Source organism: Agelaius tricolor, unplaced genomic scaffold, assembly GCF_023055355.1.
Source record: "Agelaius tricolor isolate 1412-34295 unplaced genomic scaffold, bAgeTri1.0.p SCAF_14, whole genome shotgun sequence".
Lineage (NCBI taxonomy): Eukaryota > Metazoa > Chordata > Aves > Passeriformes > Icteridae > Agelaius > Agelaius tricolor.
In genome coordinates, this window is record NW_027269274.1 from 3,634,087 (window position 1) to 3,656,980 (window position 22,894).

Sequence of the window (22,894 nt, forward strand, 5' to 3'; positions counted from 1 at the left end):
GCTGGGGAGGCATTTGCTGTGGAAAGGGGCTGGTGCATCTGTGGGATCAGAGGAGATAAACCGTAAGTCACCTCTGAGCTCTTGACAAGGTGTGTAAAGCATTTTCTTCTGCCATATGGCTGATTTGTGAGGATTCCTGCAGGGAGCTGAGCCCAAGGGCCCTGGTGCTGAGGACATCCTAGTCACCAGATCACTAAATGCTGTTGTGCTCTGCAGCATGAGCAGGGACCGACCAAGCTCCAAAACCCAGGGGAAAGCCTACCTGGGATTGCATTTGTTATGGGCCTCTGCAAGGATTATGTGTGCAAAGCTTGTGTTTTTGGTGTGAGCAAGTGTACAAAGCCTGTAAGGCCTGAATTCAAGCCAGCTGGAGGAGGGAAGCTCAGCAAGAAAGGAGGATGCATCAAAACCCAGCGTGGGTAGTGTCCTGGATCCACTCAGAGCTAAGAAGCTCTAAACACAGTGGGATACAGCAGCTGGACCTTTTTCCAGCAATCTGAGCATCCACCACAGGGAGCAGAGCCAGGGCTGTGACAAACAAGTGCAAAATGTTAGTCAGAAAGGACAAATGGAATGTGAAAAACCACCAGAAACTCCCAAAGTGGGTCAAATTCCTTGATGCATCTAACAATAGATGTAGGGCGGGAAGGACAGGGTGGATTCAGTTGCGTGCCCTCCTGTGCCTCCTAAAATTTGGGCTGCACTGTGGGCCTGAGTCTGTGGTGCAGAAATTCAAAGCAGGTGGCTGAAATTGTGGAAGCTGGAGGCTCCAGCTCTGCCTCCTCCACCCGGGCCTGCCTGGCATAATATTATCTTCACGCCTGAGCGGGGAGGACTTGGCTTATTAAACTTGCAAACCTGCCTTGTGCTCACCCTTGGGTATCCAGGGCTGCCTGGTCTCTGGGGCAGGATGGTTCTAATGCTCCTTTTACGCCACGTCTACCGCAACGAGGCCTCCTTAATTGGCTTGTGGTTCCCACCAGCACTGCCAGCACGGAGCCAGCCATGCAGCAAAAGCTGCCAGCCACAGCTCCCGCTCCGTGTTGGTGCATCATTAGCTCACATGTTGTCTCTCTCCCCCAAGACAAACACACTGTGTAGCCAAAGAGGTCTGTGGGGAGGATGCACGGCAAGATCCAAGCATAAGAAGCAGGGGGAGCACAGGTAGTTCTCGTTCCCCTGCCCCATTTGGTTTCTCTGCCAAATCCCAGATTTTCGGTAGTATGGGGGAAACTTGCAGTGAAACATCCTTTTTTTTCCCTCTCTTTTTTTAAAAGGACATCCTCCCCTTTCCTTGTTTTAATCACTTTAAAATAACCCTAGAGGAGCAAGACTTGGGTAAATAAATGTGGGAACCAGGGGAGTTCTTGAACTGTTAAAGAAATCAATATAAATCAGAGTAACCTTGCCCTGATGTCTTCCTTATCACCTCTGAAGCTCTACCTGCCTTTGTCTAACAACAATCTCAGTTAATTAGATAATTAATCTAATTATCTAATTAGGTGGAATCACTAATAGCTATTCCACCTAATTAGGCCAGTGGCTGTATCTCAGCAGTGGTGGTTCTCTCTTTCTGGCTAAACCTCCACCTTCTGCCATGCCTTGAAACCAGGCTCTGACACAATTCACAGCTCTTTGTTTGCTTTAACCAAAACCACCTGGAAGCAGTTTTACATTTTTTTACTCAGGCTTTCCTTGAATCAAAGCAAGGTGGCCAGTTGGAAAGTAGAAAAGGAAGCTCTCAGAAGATTAATTTTTTTAGCAATGAATGCAGGAAGCTCTTCATTGTTTTAATTCATTCTCCTGATGTAACATTAATTTTAGCCCTGAACACAACAACCTGTTATGAATTGATCCTAGGGAAGTATATTGCTCTGAGGCTGGGGAAACAACATAAGTAGCTTTTCCACCCCTTTATTTGGACAAGTTTAGCTAACTCATGGCTGCAGTCCTAACTACAGCCTCTTCCCTGCGGAAATGTGGATTGTGCTCCCGCTGCAGCTTTCCCAATCCGTCCTCTGCGTGACAGCACGAGGGAGCTGGCAGGAATTAAAAGCAGCCTAAGGCCATTGGTCCCCTGGCAGCAGAGTCCCACTGCTCCTCTCTGCAGGGATGCTGTGGCTGGCAGCACCACCATGCTTGGTTTGGATCACCTCTGTTCCTTCACGAGCTGTAGGTGCCTTTGGGCTGTCAAAGCTGCCATAAGGCACTCATGGGGTATTTTCCCTTTAATGCCTAAATTGGATTTAAGGGTGTTTTGGTGCATTCCAAAACAAATCAATGTCTGCCTGCAAAACAGCCAGACTTGGCCCTGAGAAGAGATGGATGTGCTCACCCCTCGCACCCAGAGCTCTGCTTCCCTGGGATCCCACCTTATGCACCAGGAAAAGCCATTCAACATCTGAGTGGTTGGGAACTGAGACTCTTCCAGCCCCAGGGATGTTAAATGGCTCACTCCATCCCTACCTGTCACTGGAGAGCACTGCTGGATCCTCTCTGATACCCACAGCCTTAGTGGGTACAACCTGGAGCACCACTCTGGTTGGGCTCAGAGTCAGAGACCATGGGAACCCTGGCTGGAGTCTGGATGAGGTAAAAGGGCCAGGTAGGTTCTGCAAGAGCTTCTCTGCAGTGAACCCTTTTTCTCACCTGGAAATGCTTCCTGTAGAGCTCTCAGGTTAATCTGCTTAGCATCCAGATCTATGATCTGGTTCTGGGGAATGACCTGTTCCTGCCTGACTGGAATGATGGGCAACACACAAATCCACAGCTTTTCATTTTGTTTTATTCTGCATTTGGTTGGGATTTTTTTTTCTATATGTATATGTAACTGAAACACCATAAAATGTCTCCTTGGGGTAGTTGGATTTTTCTTTTAAAAAAACAAGTTATGTATTTCATATATATATATATATATATATTGAGCTGCTTGGAGCAAAGTTGTCTCAGCATTCTCATTTTGAAACCCCCATATTGAGGTGTTTATTACAGAGTCGTGAAAATCCACATTTAGTTGAACTTGGCAAATGTTTTTTGGCTTGAAGCAAGTTTTCTTTTGAAGGAGTTTACTATTAAGTGTTTAAAGGTTTTTTTTTCCCCTTTCTCTCTATTTTTCTTTTGAAAAAGCAACACCTTCCAGAACTGGGTTCAGAAGCAGAAGGCCAGCTCTGCAGCAAGTGTGAAATCTGTGAGTTGAGCACAGAGCTGCAGCCATTCATGCTTTTTTCTGACATCTGTTAAGAGAATGGGAGGAAGGGAAATCAGCTGTACTCTAGGAGAAAAGAGGCTTTTTTGTTGTTGCTGTTTTGGTGAGTCCTGAGTAGCTGCACTCCCCCAGATGCTGCTGATCCCAGTGCCAGCTGCACAGAGCACAGCATCTCTGGCTGCATGGAGCTGGTGCTTTCACACGCCCCAGAGCAAGCCAGATCTGCTGTACCTGGGAGAAAACTGAGCGTGCAGCAGGCTCCTTGCTGTTGTGTGACTTAGATGTGTATTGAACAACAACATTCCTGACAGGGGCTGGGATCATGTTGTTACAGTTCCACTGGAGTAACACAGCTACTGCTGCTCTGGTTTGTGCTATGGCTCAATATCCATGACAGTCCATACTTGGCTTTATACTCCCAAGTTTCTCTGCTTTTTCAAGGTGTGCAGACCCATTGCTTCCAAAGTGAGGCTGTGCAGGTGGATAACCAGGTTTATGCAACCCCTGCTAGCAAACTGCACATCCCACAGAGCCAGGAGCAGGAGTCACTGGTGGGAAATGGCTGTTGCTGTCCAGGAGAGCCCAGCCAAACTCCTCTGCCCCTTTTCAGCCAGCAAGCTGGGAGATGGGTGAGCGTGAGGATGGCCAGGGCAGGCAGCCAGATCTCAGGCTGCACATCAGCAGGAGCAGCCTTAGTGACCTTGTGTTTGCTTATGGAGGTGGACAAACCTCTCCATAGAGAGCCAGGACCTCCCTGCTGCCTGAGCTGGCTCCTGGACTTGAACCCAAATGGGATGGCTTCTGAGATTCTGAAATACTGTAGACAGAGCAGATTGGGGTTTTTTCCCCACATTTTCCCCACTTCCAGTTTCTGGCAGCAGCTAGAAGAGTGAGTACCAAAGTCTCCAGGGTGAGCCTGCTTTCTCTGGCTCTACCTTGCAAAGTCAGGATGTTTGAGGAGGTCTGATAATCACCCTTACCTTGCGTATTTATCGGCTTAGTCTCCACCCGAGGGCGTTCCCAGTGCCCTACCTGAGCTGGCTTTGCTCACACCACCGTGCTGGCTGGCTGCCACTGCACTGCTCACTGTGGTAGGAGTACACAGCAATGGTACTTTTGGTCCCATCCTCCTGGGCTTTTCCCATTTTTCTTCTCCCATTGAAGATGCTCCAACAAAATGGTGTTTGTGCTGTGGAGATAGCAATGGACTGCCACCACTTTGTATCACAGACAGGACAGTTTCACTGCAGTATTTAAGGTGCCTGGCTGGAATGCTTGTGGTTGGACAAGTGTGAATTTACTTTACCGGTACTGGGGCTTTTCAGCCCCTTCCACAATGCAAAATTCGCTTAGGTGAATTGGATTGGATTGCAATGTTGCCTTCCTCTCCCCTCACTCATGTCATCCTAATATTTTTAAAAATATTTTATCAGGAGTTATTTTTTGACACTTGTGCTCCCACATATCATTGCTATGCAGATGTTACACAGATCTAATGATAATTTTCCATTTGTTGTGTTTCACCAGTCTGTCCAGCAACTTTGTGTGTTTCCTTATCACAGGCTCCAGTGTTCTACAAACAGCATGGACCTAGGAGATCAAGGTGCTTTTTCCTGGTTGCCAGCATCTAGCCCAAAGGGAGAGGCAGATTTGGAGATGTTGCTTGTTTCTATGGATAATAATCAATAAGACCCATTAAGGAGACAAGTACATACATCACTAAACTTTGACCTCTGCTCTCCAGATCAGTCCCAAGATGCCTCTTCATATGCTGGTGACATCCAGATTGTGCTGTTGCAAAAGCCTCTTTGCTTGGGAAGGGATTACAGATTTAAATTGCACAGCCTTTGCTATCTGTAGAGTACAGCATGCAGGATGCTTAGCTAGAGCCTCTAGTTTTTGTTGGCTTTCTTTACTACTCAGCCGAGTTTTATATTTAACGCTGTTGCATGCAGAGTGTTTTATGCCTCTCTACCTTTCAGGCTGTTTTTCACTCCAGTCTGTCTGGCATTTTAAGGGTTTACAGACCCTGGAGATTCCTGGCACTGGCTGCTGCTTGCATATTGCTCCTCATCTTTCAGATCCTTTTTCTCCTACGTTGCTCTTCGGCAGGCTGTTTCTGATAGAAAGTTTTTGGCTTGCTGTTTGAAGTTCCTGATAGTCGGCATTTGATCACTTGCTAATTCAGTTCTACAGCTTTTTTCCAAAGAAACCATGCAAGACTATCTAAAAATAGATTTAAAAAAAGAAAGAAAACTTTAAAAATACCCTTATTTTGCTGAATACAGGAAGTTTTAAGTTTTCTGGGAGGAAAAAACCCACATACCAAATTTAGAAGCAAATCAGAGATCCCAGGATGTTTGAGAAACCCATTTCTAGGCACAAAAGCTGGATGAAGAGTTTTCTTCTCCCTGTTCATCTTCCCTTCCCTTGAGAGAGACCATCTACTGAAATCTGTTGGCTGGGAACAAGCCAGATGAGACCCTTAGGTGTGGGTGGGTGAGAAGGGAGAGACAGGACCCTGGTGACAGCATCAGGGTCTGACCTCAGCAGGGTCACAGGGACTGGGAGCTGCTCCACTGGGTGATTCCTTCTGCGAGTGATCAAGGTCCATCTTTGCATTGAGTGCCTCTGCTCCTCCCACTGCAAAGCTGTTTCTGTTCCGTGTTCCTCTGAAGGTTAGAAACAGATGTCTAGTTTCCATCCCACATGTCCAGCATGGATCAGTTGTGCTCTTCATTCTTGTCTAAGAGCTCTTTCATTGCTGCAATGTGCTGCCTCCTTCCCCGCTGTGTTTTACAGTGGTCATACCTACTCCTTTGTTTCCCCAGGCTGAGAAAGTTGAGTTTGTAGAGACTCCTTTCATAAAAAAGGTTTTCCATTCCCCTGACCATCCTAGAAACTCTTCTCCATGCTTGTCCCTGCTTGAATGTTTTTTTTCTTCAACTGGAGAATTCCAACAAGATCCCACCTGTGCACTGTTCAGTGGTGTTAAATGCTTCCCTGTCTCTATTAATTGGTACTTCTGATGCCCTGCTTGGCATTGTCTTTTCCAGGAGCTAAGTCACACCAGTGGCACTCAAACACCTGAGGCAGCTCTTCTCCCTCCTTCATGCCAGACCAATGAGCTTGTGCTGCAGGTGAGAAAGGCTGATTACAAGCAGCCAGCTGTCAGTCAGTAACAGCGTATTTCACCCCATTTCCATTTTGCTCTCTCAAAGTTGCTCTCTTTTTCCAGTGTGACATTCTCATCTTCAGGTTATAAGCACAGTCCCTCCTTTTCCTAATGGAGTCACTAAAGGAAATATCAAGTAGTGTTCAATCCACAGGCAGTTTAATGAGGACCTCTACCAATTATCTCTCCAGCTCCTTCTTGCTTCATCCCTTGCCCACTTTGCTATGCTTGTGCTCCCGGCACAAGTAAAAATATCCCATGTAACCTTGCATCCAACTCATTCCTGAAGTCTGGAAAATGGAACACTGTGTGGTAACTTCTGTTTATCATTTCCCCACCCCCCCCAGTTATAAGTAAAGTCTCTGAGTGTCCCTGTATTAAGCCAAAATGGTTGTTAATTCAGTAAGTTTTGCTGGAGCGTGCATAGATCTCTGTGTTGCACCAGGGCCATCCATCAGCCAGCTCTGTGTTTACACAATCCCTAGCACAACGCTTTTCCCAAAAAGCTTATGAACTCAGCCTGGGCCATATATTCAAAGATGTTGTCAAGTGCTACGTGAGATTTCCAAGAGTAGTTTGCTCCTGACTTCTCTCTGGCATCGGCACCCAAACCCCATAGCAGTTAACACTGTGCTTTGAAAGCAAGAGAGGGTGCAGTATGCTGGCACCAGTGCCTCTGGGCAATGCTTGTTTTCTGGTTTGGTATTTTATTTTGTGGTAAAGACTTCCAGGCTCTGAGCACAGGCTCTTGCCTGCCTTGCCAAGGATGCTCTTATGCATGGCAAACATTATGCTGCTTTCTGTGAAGTCTGCCGGCCTTCACACAGCTTCTTTTTCTTCCACTCCTGGACAGTTTCTCCTCATGCTGGAAACCTGTGGAGGTTAAACATCTTTAACCCTCTTCAGGAGGACACAGCAAAATGAATGCTGGTTGTCAAGGCGCTCTTGTGTAGCTGGTTCACCATTTCTACCCTCAGTTGCTAATTTCCCTTTCTACCCACTTCTGCTAAAAGGTGCTAATTGTGTGGTGATACACAACTTCCCTGCCCCGGAGAGCGGCAGCATCACTTCTGATCCTTCTAGGTCTGGCCAAACTAATAGAGAGATCTGTGTCCTGAGCCTGATTCCAACTCCTATATAACAAATTCCTTATTAAATCCACAGCAAAGTCATTTACTAGTGGTTAGACTTTGGGCTCTTCAGGGCAGGAGTCACTTCTGAGAGGTTACGTATGTCTGATGCAAAATTTAAAAAATGTGTATTTACCACAGTGACCAAGGGGGCTGAGAAGCTCAAGTTAATATTTATATTTGGCATTGAACCCTATGCAAAAATAGTGACTTTGGCTGGGTGCAGCATCCCTGTTTATTTTTAAATCCTTTTTATACCAATGGTCCAGGTGCAGGGAATTACCCCTGCGCTCTTGGCACCCCAGGTTTTGGAGGTCTCACTGTGCTGAAGAAGCTGCTAACAGGGTGTTTATCTCGGGAGTGCATCTCAGAGCATCTCTGGCCAGTTGCTCTGGGGAGGGGTATGGGCTGCCACACTGTGGGTTTGGACTGTGGCCTCTTTTCAGGGCTGAAGCAGGAGTAGCTGCAATGCTGTTGGGGTGAGGGGGATGCTGAGCTGCAGAGGGGGAATGAAGCTCCATCTGTTTCATCCCAACATCTGTGTACAGATATGGAGGATGTACTGAAGTTTGCTCTGGACCTCCCAGCACAGGCTGTGGCTGCCAGGTCGGCCCAAGAGGTTTGTGGCCTGTGTGTGAACCTGCCCTCCCCAGTGCCGTGTCTCTTGTGCCCTGGAAACACCTGCAGCCAGCGTCTCTTTACAAGGATTTTGTCATTAAAAATCCACGTGGTGAGGGAAGGGTGGGAAGAAGTGGATTAACAGGACCCTCTCACAGATGAGAGCACTCAACACACATTTGGCATCAATGAGAAAGTGGCATCTTCTGTAGGCAAGAGTGGGAATTCCTTCAGGCAGATTTAGGACCTGCTGAACATCACTGTGAAGTTCAAACCATTTAGCTGGAATGAGTTTGAAAACTTGTGCCATGTGAGAGCCTAGAAAATTCATTCCTTACAGTTCTGAAATCCAGACTACTGGAGTTAAGGAGAAGTGTTTAATAACTTGGCCAAGGCTGCCTTGTGAGGACATGAGAGCCCAAACTCCATTAAAAATCCTCAGATGCTCAGAAGGGTGCACTACCTGTGCCACCTCAGTGAATTTTGAGGCTGGCAGGATAACTCACTGTGCTAATACCAGAGTGTAAAAGAAATACCCCCACCAAGGCACTTGGCCTTTAGTTTGACTGTATTTTGAGCCCTGACTTTTGGCAGTGGTTCCTGCCTTGATGTGTTGGTGTCTGGAGATGTCAGAAGGGAAGTGCTGCTTGCAGGACACAGCATCCCAAAAGCTCTGGCTGGATCAGCCCAACAGTGACCATGGCACTCCTCTGGAACCCTCCATGAAGGAAGAGACCCCAAACTGTGGCTTGAAGGGTGTTTAACAAACTGGGAATGATCACCTCCTGATGGATGTACGGGATTGAATGAAGTCATGCTGTGCTTGGCTTGCCAAGTTTTTAACACGTGACGTTGGAAGGGTTATTTGTCAAGGAAGGAAGGTTTCCAGGGGAATTGATAACGAAGGATGTAGCAGGTTTTTGGAAAGAAAACAACTTTTGCTATGAAAACAGCAACCCTGAAACTTTTTTGAGGAGATAAACTGCTTTCTAAAAATGGGCCACAGCTCCCTGCTGCTTCCACACAAACTTACTTTATGCCTGTGGTGGCTGTCACTCTGCTTAACACAACACTATGGAGCTAAGGGAAACACCTGTGGCAGAAAATGGGAGCTGGACCGTGCCTAAGTCAAAATTTCAGTGCTTTCTGCCTTTCTGTGCTTCTCAGGTTCTCCGCTGACCTTGTCCCCAAGAACGGTGCTGTTCTTGTCCCCACACTCTCCATTGTCACAAAGGTCTGGAAGTGATTGCACACCAGGTCTCTGCTTACCAGACCCCACAAGCACTGCTGAGTTCCTGTTCCCACAGAGATTCCCAAAGCAAACGTTACAGCTACAATCTAAAAGAGCAAAAATGTTTGGAAAACAGCAGATGCAATGGGAAAATGACACTTCCTACATGTGATAATTGTGCAACCTTAACTGTGCCCTTGGAGTATGTCTGCATCTTGCTGTATTGTTCAGGAACTTGTGTGGTGAAGAAAAGAGTCGGTGGAAGTCTGTCTGGAAATGAAAGTGGTTGGTGGAGGGTTAAATTACCTGGGTGGGCATGGGGGGGCTGGGTAGAGTAAATGGATTACAGGAAGCTCTTAAATATGGGAGGTGACTCTGCCAGCATGATTTCACTGTTAAAATGGGCATTGCTGGAGGCAAAACCCTCTGTGGCTTGTGAGTCCAGATTCCTAAAGCTTTAATGCACAGGACATGGTTATGTTGCCTCCTGCCATGTAGGTGCCTATCCTGTTTTAAGCCACTACACTGGTTTGCTTTCAAGCAATAATTTTATTTTTTCCCCCTTGTACTCAGCCATGGATTAACTCTGTTCAGACTGTCTCCACACTCTCCCTGCAGCCCCACTCACCACTCTCTCAGGTACAGCCCCGTGCTGCCCACATCCCTCCTGTCTGCCCTGCGCCTTGCCTGGGGATGAAATTTGCTGTTCACTGATGGGAGATGTTTGCCTGGCTTAGTCACCACTGAGAAGGTGGGAAAGCACAGTGAAAAGCACAGTGGAAGAGCACAGTGAAAGAATGCCTGCACTGCAAGCCGTGTGTGGCTGTACCAACTTTTTAGCCTTCACTCATCGCCCCTTGCGCCATCCTCGCTCAGCTGCTCACGGCCCCCATCCCCTCTGGCTGCCGCAGAGGAAGCAGCCCCATGCGAAAGGGGCTCAGCAAAGGCACTGACAGCTCATGCCTGGCGTGTCACCGTCCCAGCCCGCCCTGCCAGCGCTTCCACAGGCCCCGGGGGGCCTGGGGGATCTCAGGGCAGGACTGCTGCTTTTCGGGAAACGCCACTTTTTGAGAATGCCACTTTTTAGGAAGGACGCGTTTTGCCACCTCAGGAGTTTTGCAGAAGCACAGCTCGTGCCTGGTGGAGTCGATAGATCACTGAGGGACTGATGGGAACATTTCTGGAAGCAGCACCACAGCAGCGCTGTCGAAACACCTTGGCCTCTGGGCGGGCCGCTGCCCTGACCCCGAGCCCGAAGCGAGCTCACGGAGGTGGCAGCCGAGGCATCCGTGAGGGCACCGGGAGCCCGTCCCCGAGGTCAGGGCACGCCGCAGGAGTTGTCTCCCTCTGCCCGGCCGCTCCGGCACTCCCAGCGCAGCCACCGGGCGGGCGAGCCGGCTCTGGCCGCCCTTCCCCTCACGGAGCGGGCCTGCCGACCCCCGTGCGCCGCCGTCCCGCCCGCGGCAGCCCCGCTCCCCAGGGGACAGGCGGGCGACGAACCCTCCGAGGGGGCAGGGACGGGAAGGGGCCACCCGCGGGCTGCGCGGAGCCCGAGCCCTCCCGGCGCGGAGGGGCCGCGGCGCGGGAGGGGCGGCCCGCGGGGGCTCCGTGCGGGCGGGGGTGGGACCCGGCGGGGCGGCGCAGGGGGCGCTCCCGGGGCGCTCCCGGCTCCCCCCTCGCTCCCTCCCCGGCAGGGCCGGCGGCGGGGCCGCCCCCATTGGCCGCGGCGCGGCAGCAGCTCCGCCCGCCGGAGCGGCGCGGCGCGGGGAGGGAGAGAGGGAGGAGGAGGAGGAGGAGGGAGGGCGCCGGGCTGCGCTGCGCTGCTAGTCCGGAGCGGAGCCTGGCAGCGGCAGGATCGGCGGCGCGGGGTGCGCAGCAGCCGGAGCCTGCTGGACGGAGGCAGCCCCGTCCCCCCGCCCTCCCTCCCCTCGCCTCTTTCTTTGTGCGCAGGGCAGGGGCGGCCCCGATCCATGGTCATGGGCGACAAGAAGAGCCCGACCAGGTGAGCGGGGGCGCGGGGGCGCGGGGGGAGAGGCGGTAAGATGGAGGGAGCGCGGCGCGGCCGCCTCTGCCCCGGCCCCGGCCGAGGGGATGGCGGCGGGTAGGCCCTGGCTGGCAGCCGCCGGCGTGTGCTCGGCCCCGGCGGGGGGAGGCGGCGAGGGGCGCCTAAGATGGAGGGAGCGAACGCGGAGGGGGCGGCGAGCCCGCGCCGCCCCGCCAGGTACGCGGGGGGCCGGGGCGGAGGGGGGGCCGCGGGCGGGGAGAGAGTGAGGGAGGCTCCTAAGATGGAGGGAGCGTGGAAGGGCAGCAGGAGGAGGAGTGCCGGTGTCTCCCAGCCTGCCGCCGGTGCCAGGGCTGGTGCGGTGCGAGCGCAGCCATGGCGGCTCCGCTCGCTCGCACTCCCCGCTCCGCGCACTCGCCGCTCCCAGACAAAGGGAGGTTTAACAAGGTGGAGGAGGGAACGCGCCTCCCAGCCCGCAAACTCGCCCACCCACCCTCCCACCCTCCCGCCGCGGGCGGGGGGACGCGGGCGGCCCGGCCCGGCGGGTTCGGCCCGGCGGGGCCGGGGCGGAGCTCGGCGCCCCCCGCACCTCTCCGGGCCCGGCCCCGGTCGGGGTTTGTCGGCTGCTCCCGGCCCCGCGGGAGAGCGGCGGTGCGAGCAGGCGCTGGGTTTCGGGGCTCTGTAACATGGTTTCTCATGTGTGTGTTTTCTTTCTCTCCTCCTCCTCCTCCTCCTCTCTCTCTCCTCCTCCTGCCGCCTCTCTCCTCCTCCCCAAACACACACGTACACACACACGCTTCCCCTCTCCCTCCCCCTCCTCAAGGCCGAAAAGGCAAGCCAAACCTGCAGCCGACGAAGGCTTTTGGGATTGTAGCGTGTGCACCTTCAGGAACAGCGCCGAAGCCTTCAAATGCAGCATCTGCGATGTCAGGAAAGGCACCTCCACAAGGTACGTCCGCACCTTTGAACGCGGCTCGTGCTCCGCGCTGGGCTGCGCCGACTTGTTGATTTTTTTCCCTGTTGCCTGGATATCGGCTGGTTGCATCCCCTCTCTCCCCCGATGCGGTCCCTTCTGTCCCTGTTCAAAACCTTGCGGATTTTAGAAATTCTCTTTCAAGCATTTAATTGGAGCTGGAAGACATGTTTCGTGGATGTGGCAGCAACCTGAATCTTTTTGTTCTGTGCTCTTTTTTTTGTTGTTGTTGTTGCTTGTGTACAGAGATCCTTTTGGAGATGCACAGCCAGCCACAAATGCTCTGACTCGGTTTGGCTTTTTGTGGTTTGGGTGGAGGTTTACCTGTGTCTCTAAAGGAGTGGAAATGATTTAGGATTAGGGAGCGAGAAAGGAAACGGCTTAAACTAAAGATGCCGTGAGAACTACTCTCTCCCTGAGATGTTGATCTCTCGGTGACTGTTGTCATCAGAAAGGAATCGGCTTTGTGCTCAGTGTGGGAATGGTGCGGGTTTTTGAAAGCTTTAGCTGTCAGGTCTCTCTGATTGCCTTGCTCTGAGAAACTGTGGAGGTCTTTGTGAGGTGGTGAGTCTGACATGCAGTAGTTAATTTAATCTCAAAAAAGCCCCCAAACTTGCTATTTCTCAGTTAGAGGGTTCGGAAAGTTTGTCCTGGCAGTATCAGTTGGTGCTGTGCTTTTCCTTTCTTTTTGTGATTTGTTCTACCATGTTGATTTCTGATTTTGTTCATGTTGTACCTTCCAAATTGGAGTTCCCATTGCAGTGCTCTGCCAAAGAAATAGTCTGTGAGGTTTCCATTGTGAGAGGCGTCGTTTTCCTTGAGTGCAGCTGTGTATTGAGGTGCTCTCATCAGCAGGCTGTTTGCATGACTTGGCTGTCTTGGCTTGATTGACAAAGGAGGTGAAAGCGTGTTGGATTGTTATTGTTCGCACTGTGCTTTAGACAATGTGAAGTGCCTACATTTTTAATGGGGAGCATGTTTTCGGGCCGTTGAAACTCTCCGAGTTACAGTAACAGAGCTCTGAAGTGCTTCACTCTGCGTTTTGTGATGCACATGAGCTACAAGTATCTGTGCTTTTTACAAAATGTACAGAGGTGTTGAACTTAAACCACTAAATAGCGTGGTTAGAGCCTTGGGTTAGGTGGAGCTTTGGGGCAGCGGTGTTCTGTGCGCACCTGGAGCTGACTCTTGACTCGTTCAGTGTCATTTAGTCGTGCAGCTGAGCCTTCCCAGCACGTTTGATTCCTCTGGGTTTCTGCTCCTTGCCTTCCCGGCAGGCTCAGGTGGAACGTGTTGCTCCTGCACTTGCCTGGTCCTGAGCTGCTTCTCCGGAGTGTGGCCCTGCGGTCCCCACACGCTCCCGGTGTCACACCAGTGCCTGGGTGTCGGTGGGAGCAGAGCCCTGATGAAATTTAGGAGCCCAGATGGGATCTATCCTGTATCAGACGCTGTTATTTTCATTGGCCACCATGCTGCTGTTCATTTGGAGAGCAGCAGCCTGCTCGCACAAGCCTTTGCATTTTTATTTTTTTAAGAGATAATTTTCAAACTGTTTGTTGCAGTAGTAGGATGGTTTGTCTTTTAAAGGGCCATTAAGAGCAATAGCAGTCGATGATTTCAGGTTAAGAGCTGTAGCCTTACTTGCAGATGTGATCCTCGGGTCTAGAACATTGTAATTCTGTTTAGCTTTTAATGGACCCTTATGAATGGCTTCTAATTTTAATTCATTTAATTCATCAGCTTTCTATTCATTTTTGCTGCTTTTAAAATGGCTTTTGTTTGTAGAATTTGAGAAAGTATTTAAAATATTCAATGGCCCATCATGTCTTCTTGCATATTTGTATAATTTATGAATAAATATAACAGAAAGCAGGAGTGATTGAGTGTTGTGAGCATTGTGTACTGGGAAGTTCTGGGAGGTCAGAGCTATTTGTGGTGTTACTTTGAATTTTATAGTATGTGACGTACGAGTCAGTGCTTGGAAATTATTCAGAATTTTTAAAATAAATGACTGATGTAAAGATACTTAATGAGTTATGATTGATAATTTATTACTTGAAATATAAGGTGTCTGATGAGCTTGACTTTTAAGTTGCAATTTGACAAGTTGATGACACTTTTCCACAGTTAAAACTGCCTTGCTTCATTGTGACTTCCTTCAGTAACACTTACGGAAATTTATCAAACTCACTTTAAAAAAAAACTCAACCAAGTAGTGAAAGACATGGTGAGGCAACTGTTTTTCATCAAATTATTGTGTGCAATCACAGCATGCCCAGGGATTTTTTTAAGATCTGGCATGACCTACTTCCCCCCTCCCTCTGCTGTGAAGCCAGTTATTTGTTGTGGAATTTACTTTGGCTGATAAATATTCTCTTATTTAAGAACTGGTGAGGCCCTGAGCTAATTCTCACCGTGTGTATATTTTTTCAGACTCAATATAATCTGTTGGTGTGTGGGAGGGGTGGCTGGCAGCAGATAGAAGTTTTATCTTCTCAGATCCAACTATCTCCTTTCCCTAGGATCTCGTAAAAGGAGCTTCCATCAACAGTGAGTTTTAGAGCTGACCTGCCTAGTCAAAATCGTTGTAGAGGCTAAACAGTTAAATTGCACTCGACTGTTTTTTCAAGGAGCTGTTTATAAATATTTCAGGTGCACTTTTAAATAAAAATTAGGTCAAATCCATCTCTGAAGAATTGTTGTGCAAAGATTATACTAAACCTGTAGCACTTGAATACTGTATTTGTTACAGTATGCCACTAACTTCCTTTTCTCGCCTGGATTCTTGCTATTTTATGGTTAAACTTTTATTACTTTCTATTTAGGCAAGTATGATGAGTTTTTTTACTGTTTCCCTTCTGTGAGGATGATGGCAAAGACACCAGCTCTGTTCAGCACAGAGCTCAGCTGGGTGAGATGATGCTTGAGCTGGCTGCAGAGTGAGCAGTGGGGAGCTGTTTGCTGGAGCTCACAGTGCCTTATTCCTTTCCTGGAGATTTTTATTGGTGTCACAGCACAGGGAACTGCTGCTGGTCACCACTTTCACTTGTGTCCTGTGGCTCTTTGGTGGCTTGCTCTGGTGTAGCAACACCAGCTCCTGCACTCAGGAGAAGACTGGAACTGCCAGGAAGTTTGCTCCACAGATGCAGGTTCCTTTCCAATATCTATTACTCCTTCAAACACGGAAGGAAAGTTTACTTTGGATTTCCTAAGAATGCGAGGGCAGGATTTGGCCTCGTATTTCCTGTGAGTTGCTATTTGGGGGTAGGTGATGGCTCTCTGTTTCTATTTGTTTTTCTTAGTGGCATTCTTGCTCCTCTTCTCCTTTGGTTCTCTGATAGTTTACATATATTGTGTTCCTGTACACCTCTTGTAGCTTCCTCTCTCCTCCCAGGCAGGGCTGGAAGTGTTTCTACATGGGATTGTTTTCAGACTTCATTGTGAAGTGAATATTTGCTCCCCTCCTTATTTTAGGGGGAGATTTTAGGGAAACTGGTTTTTGAAACTTTCTTTCTGGATGAATAGGCAAGTGGTACGATGTGGTGGAGCTTCTCTGATGTTAATTGTTCTCTAAATTTGGGATGAATGCTTTTCTTTTCCAAACTCCACATCCTCTTATCATGAATGTGCCTTGAGTACAGAGAAATGCATTTAAAGTCAGTGGAAAATGTGAAAGCAACAAATGGATGTCTGATATGCAAATTAACAGAACAATGGGAGCTTTTACTACAAAATTGAGTTGAAATGTGTGTGTCCTCTGCAAGTACAAATTGAGCAAGCATTTCTGTTTTATTTGTTGCTAATACCTGTATGCTTGAAGTGCAAGGTTTGGAGTTTGCATTTAGTGATGTGAATGTACACTTCATTGTGGAGTGCCGAAGGACTGATGACAGTAGTGCTTCACCTTCTTGCCATCCTTATTTTTGAGGGGTGGCTGAGCTAAAACTGTTTATATTTATAACTGGAATTCTCTTATATGGAACAGATGTCTCAGATACTGGCCTTTGTTTCCCTTTAGTTTTGCAGAAAATTTTCATGTTTGCAGGATCTGAACTACCTTGAAGGATGCAGACTACTGTCCATGCCTCCATGGAAAAGTATTCTCTTCTGCATCCAAGCTGGGCTGACCAGAATAGGCACCAGATAGTTCTGCTATTCCTGGAATGAGGAATCAGGCTTATGATCCTGACCTTCATACAAATAATGTGTGCCCTGCTTATTTGCCATGTGTTTGCAGGACTGTTCTGTAGACTCATGCAGTGATGTGTGGCTGTGGTGTAGGTTTGCAGCCAAGTGGTTTAATTTGGTTCTCTCAAGTTAGTTAGCTTTCACTTGCATAAAGGTGGGTTTTATTTAGCATCATAGCTGGCCTTAAGGTGGCCTAATTTCTATAAAAATGGAATGTGTAACTTGTCTAAAAAAAGCTGTTGTGGCAGCAGTGTTGGTGCTTTTACTCTGGAATATTTGTTTTACTATTTGGCTGTTTAAATCTATTGTTAAATCATCCCTGTTTTTCCTGTTGATGGCTGGATTTAAATGGCTGTTGGATTAGCAGGAGTGAGGCATTGGCTGTACCAGCCTGGAGTTGTGGCAGTGTTCCACTGGAGCAGCCACATCCTGGGGATGTGTCCCTTCAGGGACTGCTGTTGGGGTAGGGGAGGGTGAGGTGTAACTCTGCCTGGGTGCTGCTGAGAGCTGCAGTGCACGGTACCTATTTGCAAAATGTTTGCCCACGTGCCAGGAGTTCTCGAGATCCTTTTTGTGTCATCCCTTATTCACCAGCACTGCCTAAAAGTGAATGGCTGTTACTTATTGGATTTGGGGAGTGCTGCTGCTAGGTCTGGCAAACCCACCAGGGCAGAGGAGCCAGGGGCAGGAGCAAACACCATCTGACAAGCAGACAATGCTGATGGTTCACAGCAAACTCTGCATTCTGGGGCTGTGGTTTGACAGCACACCAAGTTTGAATCTGTGACTTGTATTGCAGAACCGCATGTGTCTCAGCCACATGGCTTGGAGTATTGATCCACTGTGAACTGACTTCTGGTACAGATTCATGCCACGCTTATTTTTTAAACTAGCTTGGAGTCAGTCTGTGACTCTTCAGCTGAGCAGATGAAGCTGTTCAGCTTCAGATCAGCTATTATCTGTCAGCCTGGTGCAAGCATAACCCTGGCATAAGATCTGTGTCTTGTACTTTGGCTGTTTGAAAGAAGTGAGAGTTGTGTCCTGATTTGCTCTTTGCGGCGTTTGGCTCTGATTAATGATCTCATTACCATCACCCCAGGATTTCTCTTAGATCTCAGCACCTCTGGGAAATCATTCTCAGCAGGGAGAGTCCTCAGTGTTGATGTGCAGCACCAAGGCAATACCCCTTTGCTATGGTTGTCAGATTTGGGTACCTGAGAAGCTGTGAGTGGCAAATTCAATAGGGAGTATGATGGTTCCTGTGACTCACTTTGCTTCTACCACTTTTTTTCTGAATGTCCTACTAAGTAACAATAGCTATACCTGGTTGTTTTCCTTCTTTTATTAGGATAAAAAGATCTTTTGGTTAAGATAAATAATAAAATCTTCAGCATGAAAAAGGGGTGTTGATAATATTTATGTAGAGTACGTTTAGGTTAATTGTGGGTGGTAGGGTTTAATCTCTGATTTCTTGTGGAGCCTCTCTGAAGATCTAATGGATAAACTGCGACACTGAGCGTGTTAATACATCACTGATAATATGCAGTGTGGATATTATTCATTTTTCCCTTCCTCCATAGGCTGCTTTTCTGGGAGATGGGAATCTAAATCAAAGTGTGTATGTGTGTGTAGGAGGAGAGGGCATGCAGCTCTCTTTTATTGCTGTGAACAGACGTGGAGTCCACTGGGATGCTGACCCCTGGCTCCCAACAGGTCCTTGTGGGGAACTGGTAGGCAGAGGAATGCAGAGCAACTTTCTCTGCATGCCTTTCTTAATTGCCCTGATTGTTTCATGTTGCCATCAGCTGCTGCTGCCTTTGCAGTGCTGGTGGGTGTGTTTGCACCCTGATGTGGGGTTTGTCTGCTAAGAGGAATTGGTTGAACTGGAAATAAGACAGTGTGCAGTGTTGCCCAGAGTGATAGTTGAGAGAGGGAAGTGGTGGATGCAAAGTGTGGTTCCCTGTGGCCATCCTCTGCTCCTGTGGCATCCTGGCTGAGTGTCTTGTGCTCCTTCCTGGTGTTCCCCAGCAGCATGCAGCACTCTGGGACTCTCTTTTGGCTGAATTTTTAGGGCCCTGAAGAAAATGCATGAGACCCAAGACCCTCATGAGGGGTGAGAGGAGACAAGAAATGTGCTGTGGGCTGCATGGGTTGTTTTGGCTGGCTACACCTGGCTTTTGAGCTGTAACTTGGGCACCCCTGCCATAACTCCAGGCCAGTTCACTGCTGATCTTGAATGGGGTGCCACTTGTACTCCAGTTGCTTTGCATTATTGGTAGGCTTGCTGTTCCTTGCTGTGGCACTGCTCCTTGTCTTCCTGCTCCACTGGTCTTGAACAGACAGGTCCTTCCAGGGTCCCTTGGTGAGGGACACAGAAGTTCACAGCACTTCTGGGGAGCCCTGCTGTCTGCAGGAATATGGCAGCAGAGTGAGACACACAGCTCCTGCATCAGGCAGAGCATGTGCTCTGCTTGTCCTTTATTTCATGTGCATCTCTCCTTGTCTGGGGAATTCTTCTTTGGAGGAAACCCACTGACCTATTTTGTGGGATTTCAGGTGGTTCTGTAGGTTAGTGGGTTCCAGCCCTGCAATGTAGGTCACTGGCAAGGTGTGCTGGAGTTTTGTAATGCATAGCTCTGACCTGAAACAGGATTCATACAAACTCTCTCTGTGGCTGTGTCTTGCAGCTGTACTTTGCCTCTTTGCACTGGGCTATTTCTTCACAAGGTAAAATGAGAAAATTGGCCATTTCCAGAGGGAAGGTGTCTTACAGGAGGGTTTATGAGTGTTTATTTAAAGTTTCAGACAGGTAAGGACAAATTTCCCTTATTGCCACTTTATGTTAAGGGCACAGCAAAAAAAGGCAAGGAACACTGAGTAGCCCATCCATGCTACCCTAAGCAGATGTCCAGGATTACAGGATACACCAGAAATAATGTGGAAATGCCTCCATTACATTTATGTAAGTTCCTTTTGCAGCTGACATATGCTAAATACATTGATTGTCTCTTTGTGCAGACAGATTTCCTTTACATCAAGCAGAGCTCCTTTTTGCACTTTTTTGTTGCATCTGGAGGTACAACCAGATCCTTAACATTGCTCTTCCCATAAACCAGCTATTAATTAGGAGCATGTTCTTTGTAGCAGAGTGCTAATTGGTACTCCAGCAAAATCACTGCCTGTTAAACATGGGAAAGATAGTAATTCTGACTGGCTCAAAAATAAGTGAGAGAGAAAGCATCACTTCTCTTTGCTGGCCCACTGGATTTTGTTTGACTGTTCACTAACTCATTGTATTCCAAATTATGTGAATCTCAAGTTCTCCCAGAATTAATTGCTTAAAACTGGATGTTGCTTTGATAATATTTTATTCCTAAAGTTCTTTCTGTGTTTCTGAAAGTTCAAAGTACACCCACAGCCAATCTTCTGTTAAATAATAGTAAAAATTCACAAGGAAAAGGGCTTGTAGGGATCTAAAATATGGATCATGAAACCAGGAGACCTGATTTGAACTGTATGTGGTCTTTTATAAGGCACTGGTCTGGGATTGTGGAGCACACCCTTATGCCACAAGGATCAAGGTACTGAAAATTTGGAGAGGGAATTTTTGCAGGGGTGTGAAGGGACAGGACAAGGGGAATGGCTTCAAACTGGACAGAGGGCAGGGTTAGATTAGGTATTAGGAAGAAATTCTTCATAGTGAAGGTGGTGAGGTCCTGGCACAAGCTGCCCAGAGAAGCTGTGGCTGCCCCATCCCTGGAACTGTTCCAGACCAGGTTGGATGGGGCTTGGGGCACCCTGGGATAGTGGAAGGTGCCCCTGACCATGGCAGTGTGGTTGGAACAAGGTGATCTTCAGAATCCCTTCAAACCCAGGCCCTTCTATAATTCTCTGTTCAGAAGTTCCAAAAACTTTAGTTTTAGGATCTTACCAGATTGGTCGTCTTTAAATAAAATGGAAGCAAAACAAGTCAGTTTTGGATTTTGTTTAGGGCTAAACAAGGAATAAATGTTTAGACATGTTTTCTCGAGCAGATTGTTTATGGGGATTTCAGAGTTATAATGAATTGTTTGTAACATGCAGAGGTGCTAAGTGAGACGAAATATCTTGCCTGAGATAAAGCTGTCTTCTTCAGATTTATATTTTTGAGTAAACAGAAGTGAGACTGATCATAATCTAAAATGTTTTATCTGAACTAAATTATTTTTGTGCATGTGGAACTGTGTCTGAGTAATTCATGTGCAGCTTCACGTGGTCGATTTGGGGAGGTGGACAGAGGATGCAGAACTACTGGGATTTGGTGGCTTCAGTGGTGTAAGGTTGATCAGAAAACTGCCCCCAATGAGTAGAGAGTGTGGGTTACTCCCTGCACCCCAGTCTCATATGTGCAGTGTTTTATAAATTATAGGGGTATTTATTAATGGAATAGAATAATAGAATGGCTGGTTTGGGGTTTTTTTGGGGGGGGATTTGGATTTTTTTGTTATCTATGTAGTAAATAAATACATAGAAGGATTTATATTTTTTTTCATTTCTGTTTGCAGGTGGCAGTGGGGCTTGTATGATGGTAATGTGATTTCAGCCTGTGTAAGAGATGCTGGAATTCACCCTTTAGCAAGTCAGTGAGCTAAATATCCTCAGGATGCCATTTTTAATCTGTATGATTATATTCACTGTCTGTGTTATAATTTGATCAAGAAATTTATGTGTATGGGACGTGTTTCGTTCCCTTTGTTTAATTAAAAAGAAAAAAGATCTAGTTTAGCAGAAGAACATAAATCTTACTTGTCCTGGGTGGACAAAGCATGCTGATCTGTTCAGATTGCTGGAAATGTGTGTCTCTGCTGAAATATTTGGCTCTCATTATATATCTTGGAGCTCTTATTCTGAAAGTGCTTTCACTGTTTTTTCGGAAGTGGCACAGAGCACTTTCTCTTCCTGAGATGAGATTTCAATAAGAGAGGCAATACATTGATGGATGATGGCCCTGTGATGGAGTCAATCAGCCAGTGCAGTCATTTGTCTCCTGGGGATACAGGGTAGAGCACATCATTAGCAGCAGAAGGGGAGGCTTTCCTCTGTAATGCTAATAGGGCCAGGGAGCTGGTTGGTGCCTGTTTGCTGCCATTGCTCCGTTATTACAGGTGCCTTGAGGAGAAATAAAACCATTTTCATTTGTTATCCATGGGTGTGGATCAATTTAACAGAAATATTTAATAAGCTTTAGGAAATGTTTGTGATTCAGCATAGTCTTAGCAATTTGTAAACCTGCATCACGTAAAAATGGTGAATTATTCTGGGGGAATTGTGTGTGTCTTATTGGTTTTACACACAAGTAGCTTGAGCATGGAGAAGAGACAGGCAGCTGGCTGATTTGAAGGGCAGTGGGCCTTAATTGGAGGAGAGGTTGAAAGGGAAGCCCTTGGGTAGCAGGAGTTAGTGCAGCAGTCTGGTGGCGCTGGGTTTCTGTCAGAGCAGTGAGGGAGGGTGGCTTGTCCAGGGACAGCTGGGGTTGTGCTGGTGAGTGGCAGCAGCACTGGGCTCAGGGTAGCTTGGTGTGCTGGGCATCACCCAGCTTTGCCCAGGCAGGGTGAGTTCACCTGCACTCTGCTCTTCCTCCATGGCTGCTTTGCTCCTTCCTGGGCTCTTGGGAGCCACAGCAGTGATCCCAGCAGCAGCAAGCGTGGACTTCCCTCAAGGTGGGCAGGAGTGCTCCTGTTATGGGATACAGGGCTGCAAGCCTTGTGTAAGCAGAATGGGTGCCCAGAGATGGTCAGCTCCAGCAGGGCACACACAGAAGTGGAAATGTTGGAAGGTCAGGGTTGTTCTGAGTGGCTGGTGGGTGTTTCTGTACCCTCCAGCACTGTGAGCAGGGGCCTGGCAGCTTAGACATAGCTTTTTTTCCCCCAAAAAAGTGTTAACTTACTGTGAATCTGGACATTCAGGTAACTCACCTGCATACATTTACCTGTCTGTAAAGTAAATGCACTATGAAGTCCACATACAAATTGTAGAAGGTAAAGTTCATTTTTGGGAAGCACTTTAGGTTCTGAAATGTCTTCTCAAAAACTGCATGTGAAGTCAGACTTAACAAACAGTGTTTATCTTCTTTTCTCTGAACTGTATAGATAATGGTTAAAAAAAGCAAGGGCAGCCAGAAAGCAAGTGAAGTTGAGCTGCTGGAATGGTGTGGTGGGCACTTTTTGTGCACTTCTTTTCTCTCGTGTACAGTGATGTCTTTGCTCCTGGAGAGGAATGGCTCAGCTAAAGGCATGGGATGTCAGCGTTGTGCAATTTTACATAGGGGTTAGCAGAGCATGCTTTGTCATGGGTGTGGGAATACAGGGCTCTGGCAGCAATTAAGAGTCATTA

General features: G+C 47.9%; 1 protein-coding gene across 2 annotated transcripts in view; it reads left to right on the forward strand.

Annotated features, from left to right (window-relative positions):
* Positions 1-11,329: 11,329 nt before the first annotated feature.
* RYBP (RING1 and YY1 binding protein) overlaps positions 11,330-22,894 on the forward strand; it is a 40,813-nt gene continuing 29,248 nt past the window's right edge. The window contains exons 1-2 of one of the 2 annotated variants that reach the window (XM_071439337.1): positions 11,330-11,361; positions 12,185-12,310. In XM_071439337.1, coding sequence (XP_071295438.1) covers positions 11,330-11,361; positions 12,185-12,310 — 158 coding nt within the window. Of the gene's footprint in view, positions 11,362-11,991; positions 12,311-22,894 lie in introns of those variants that run through there. The other variant, XM_071439336.1, reaches the window with a different exon arrangement.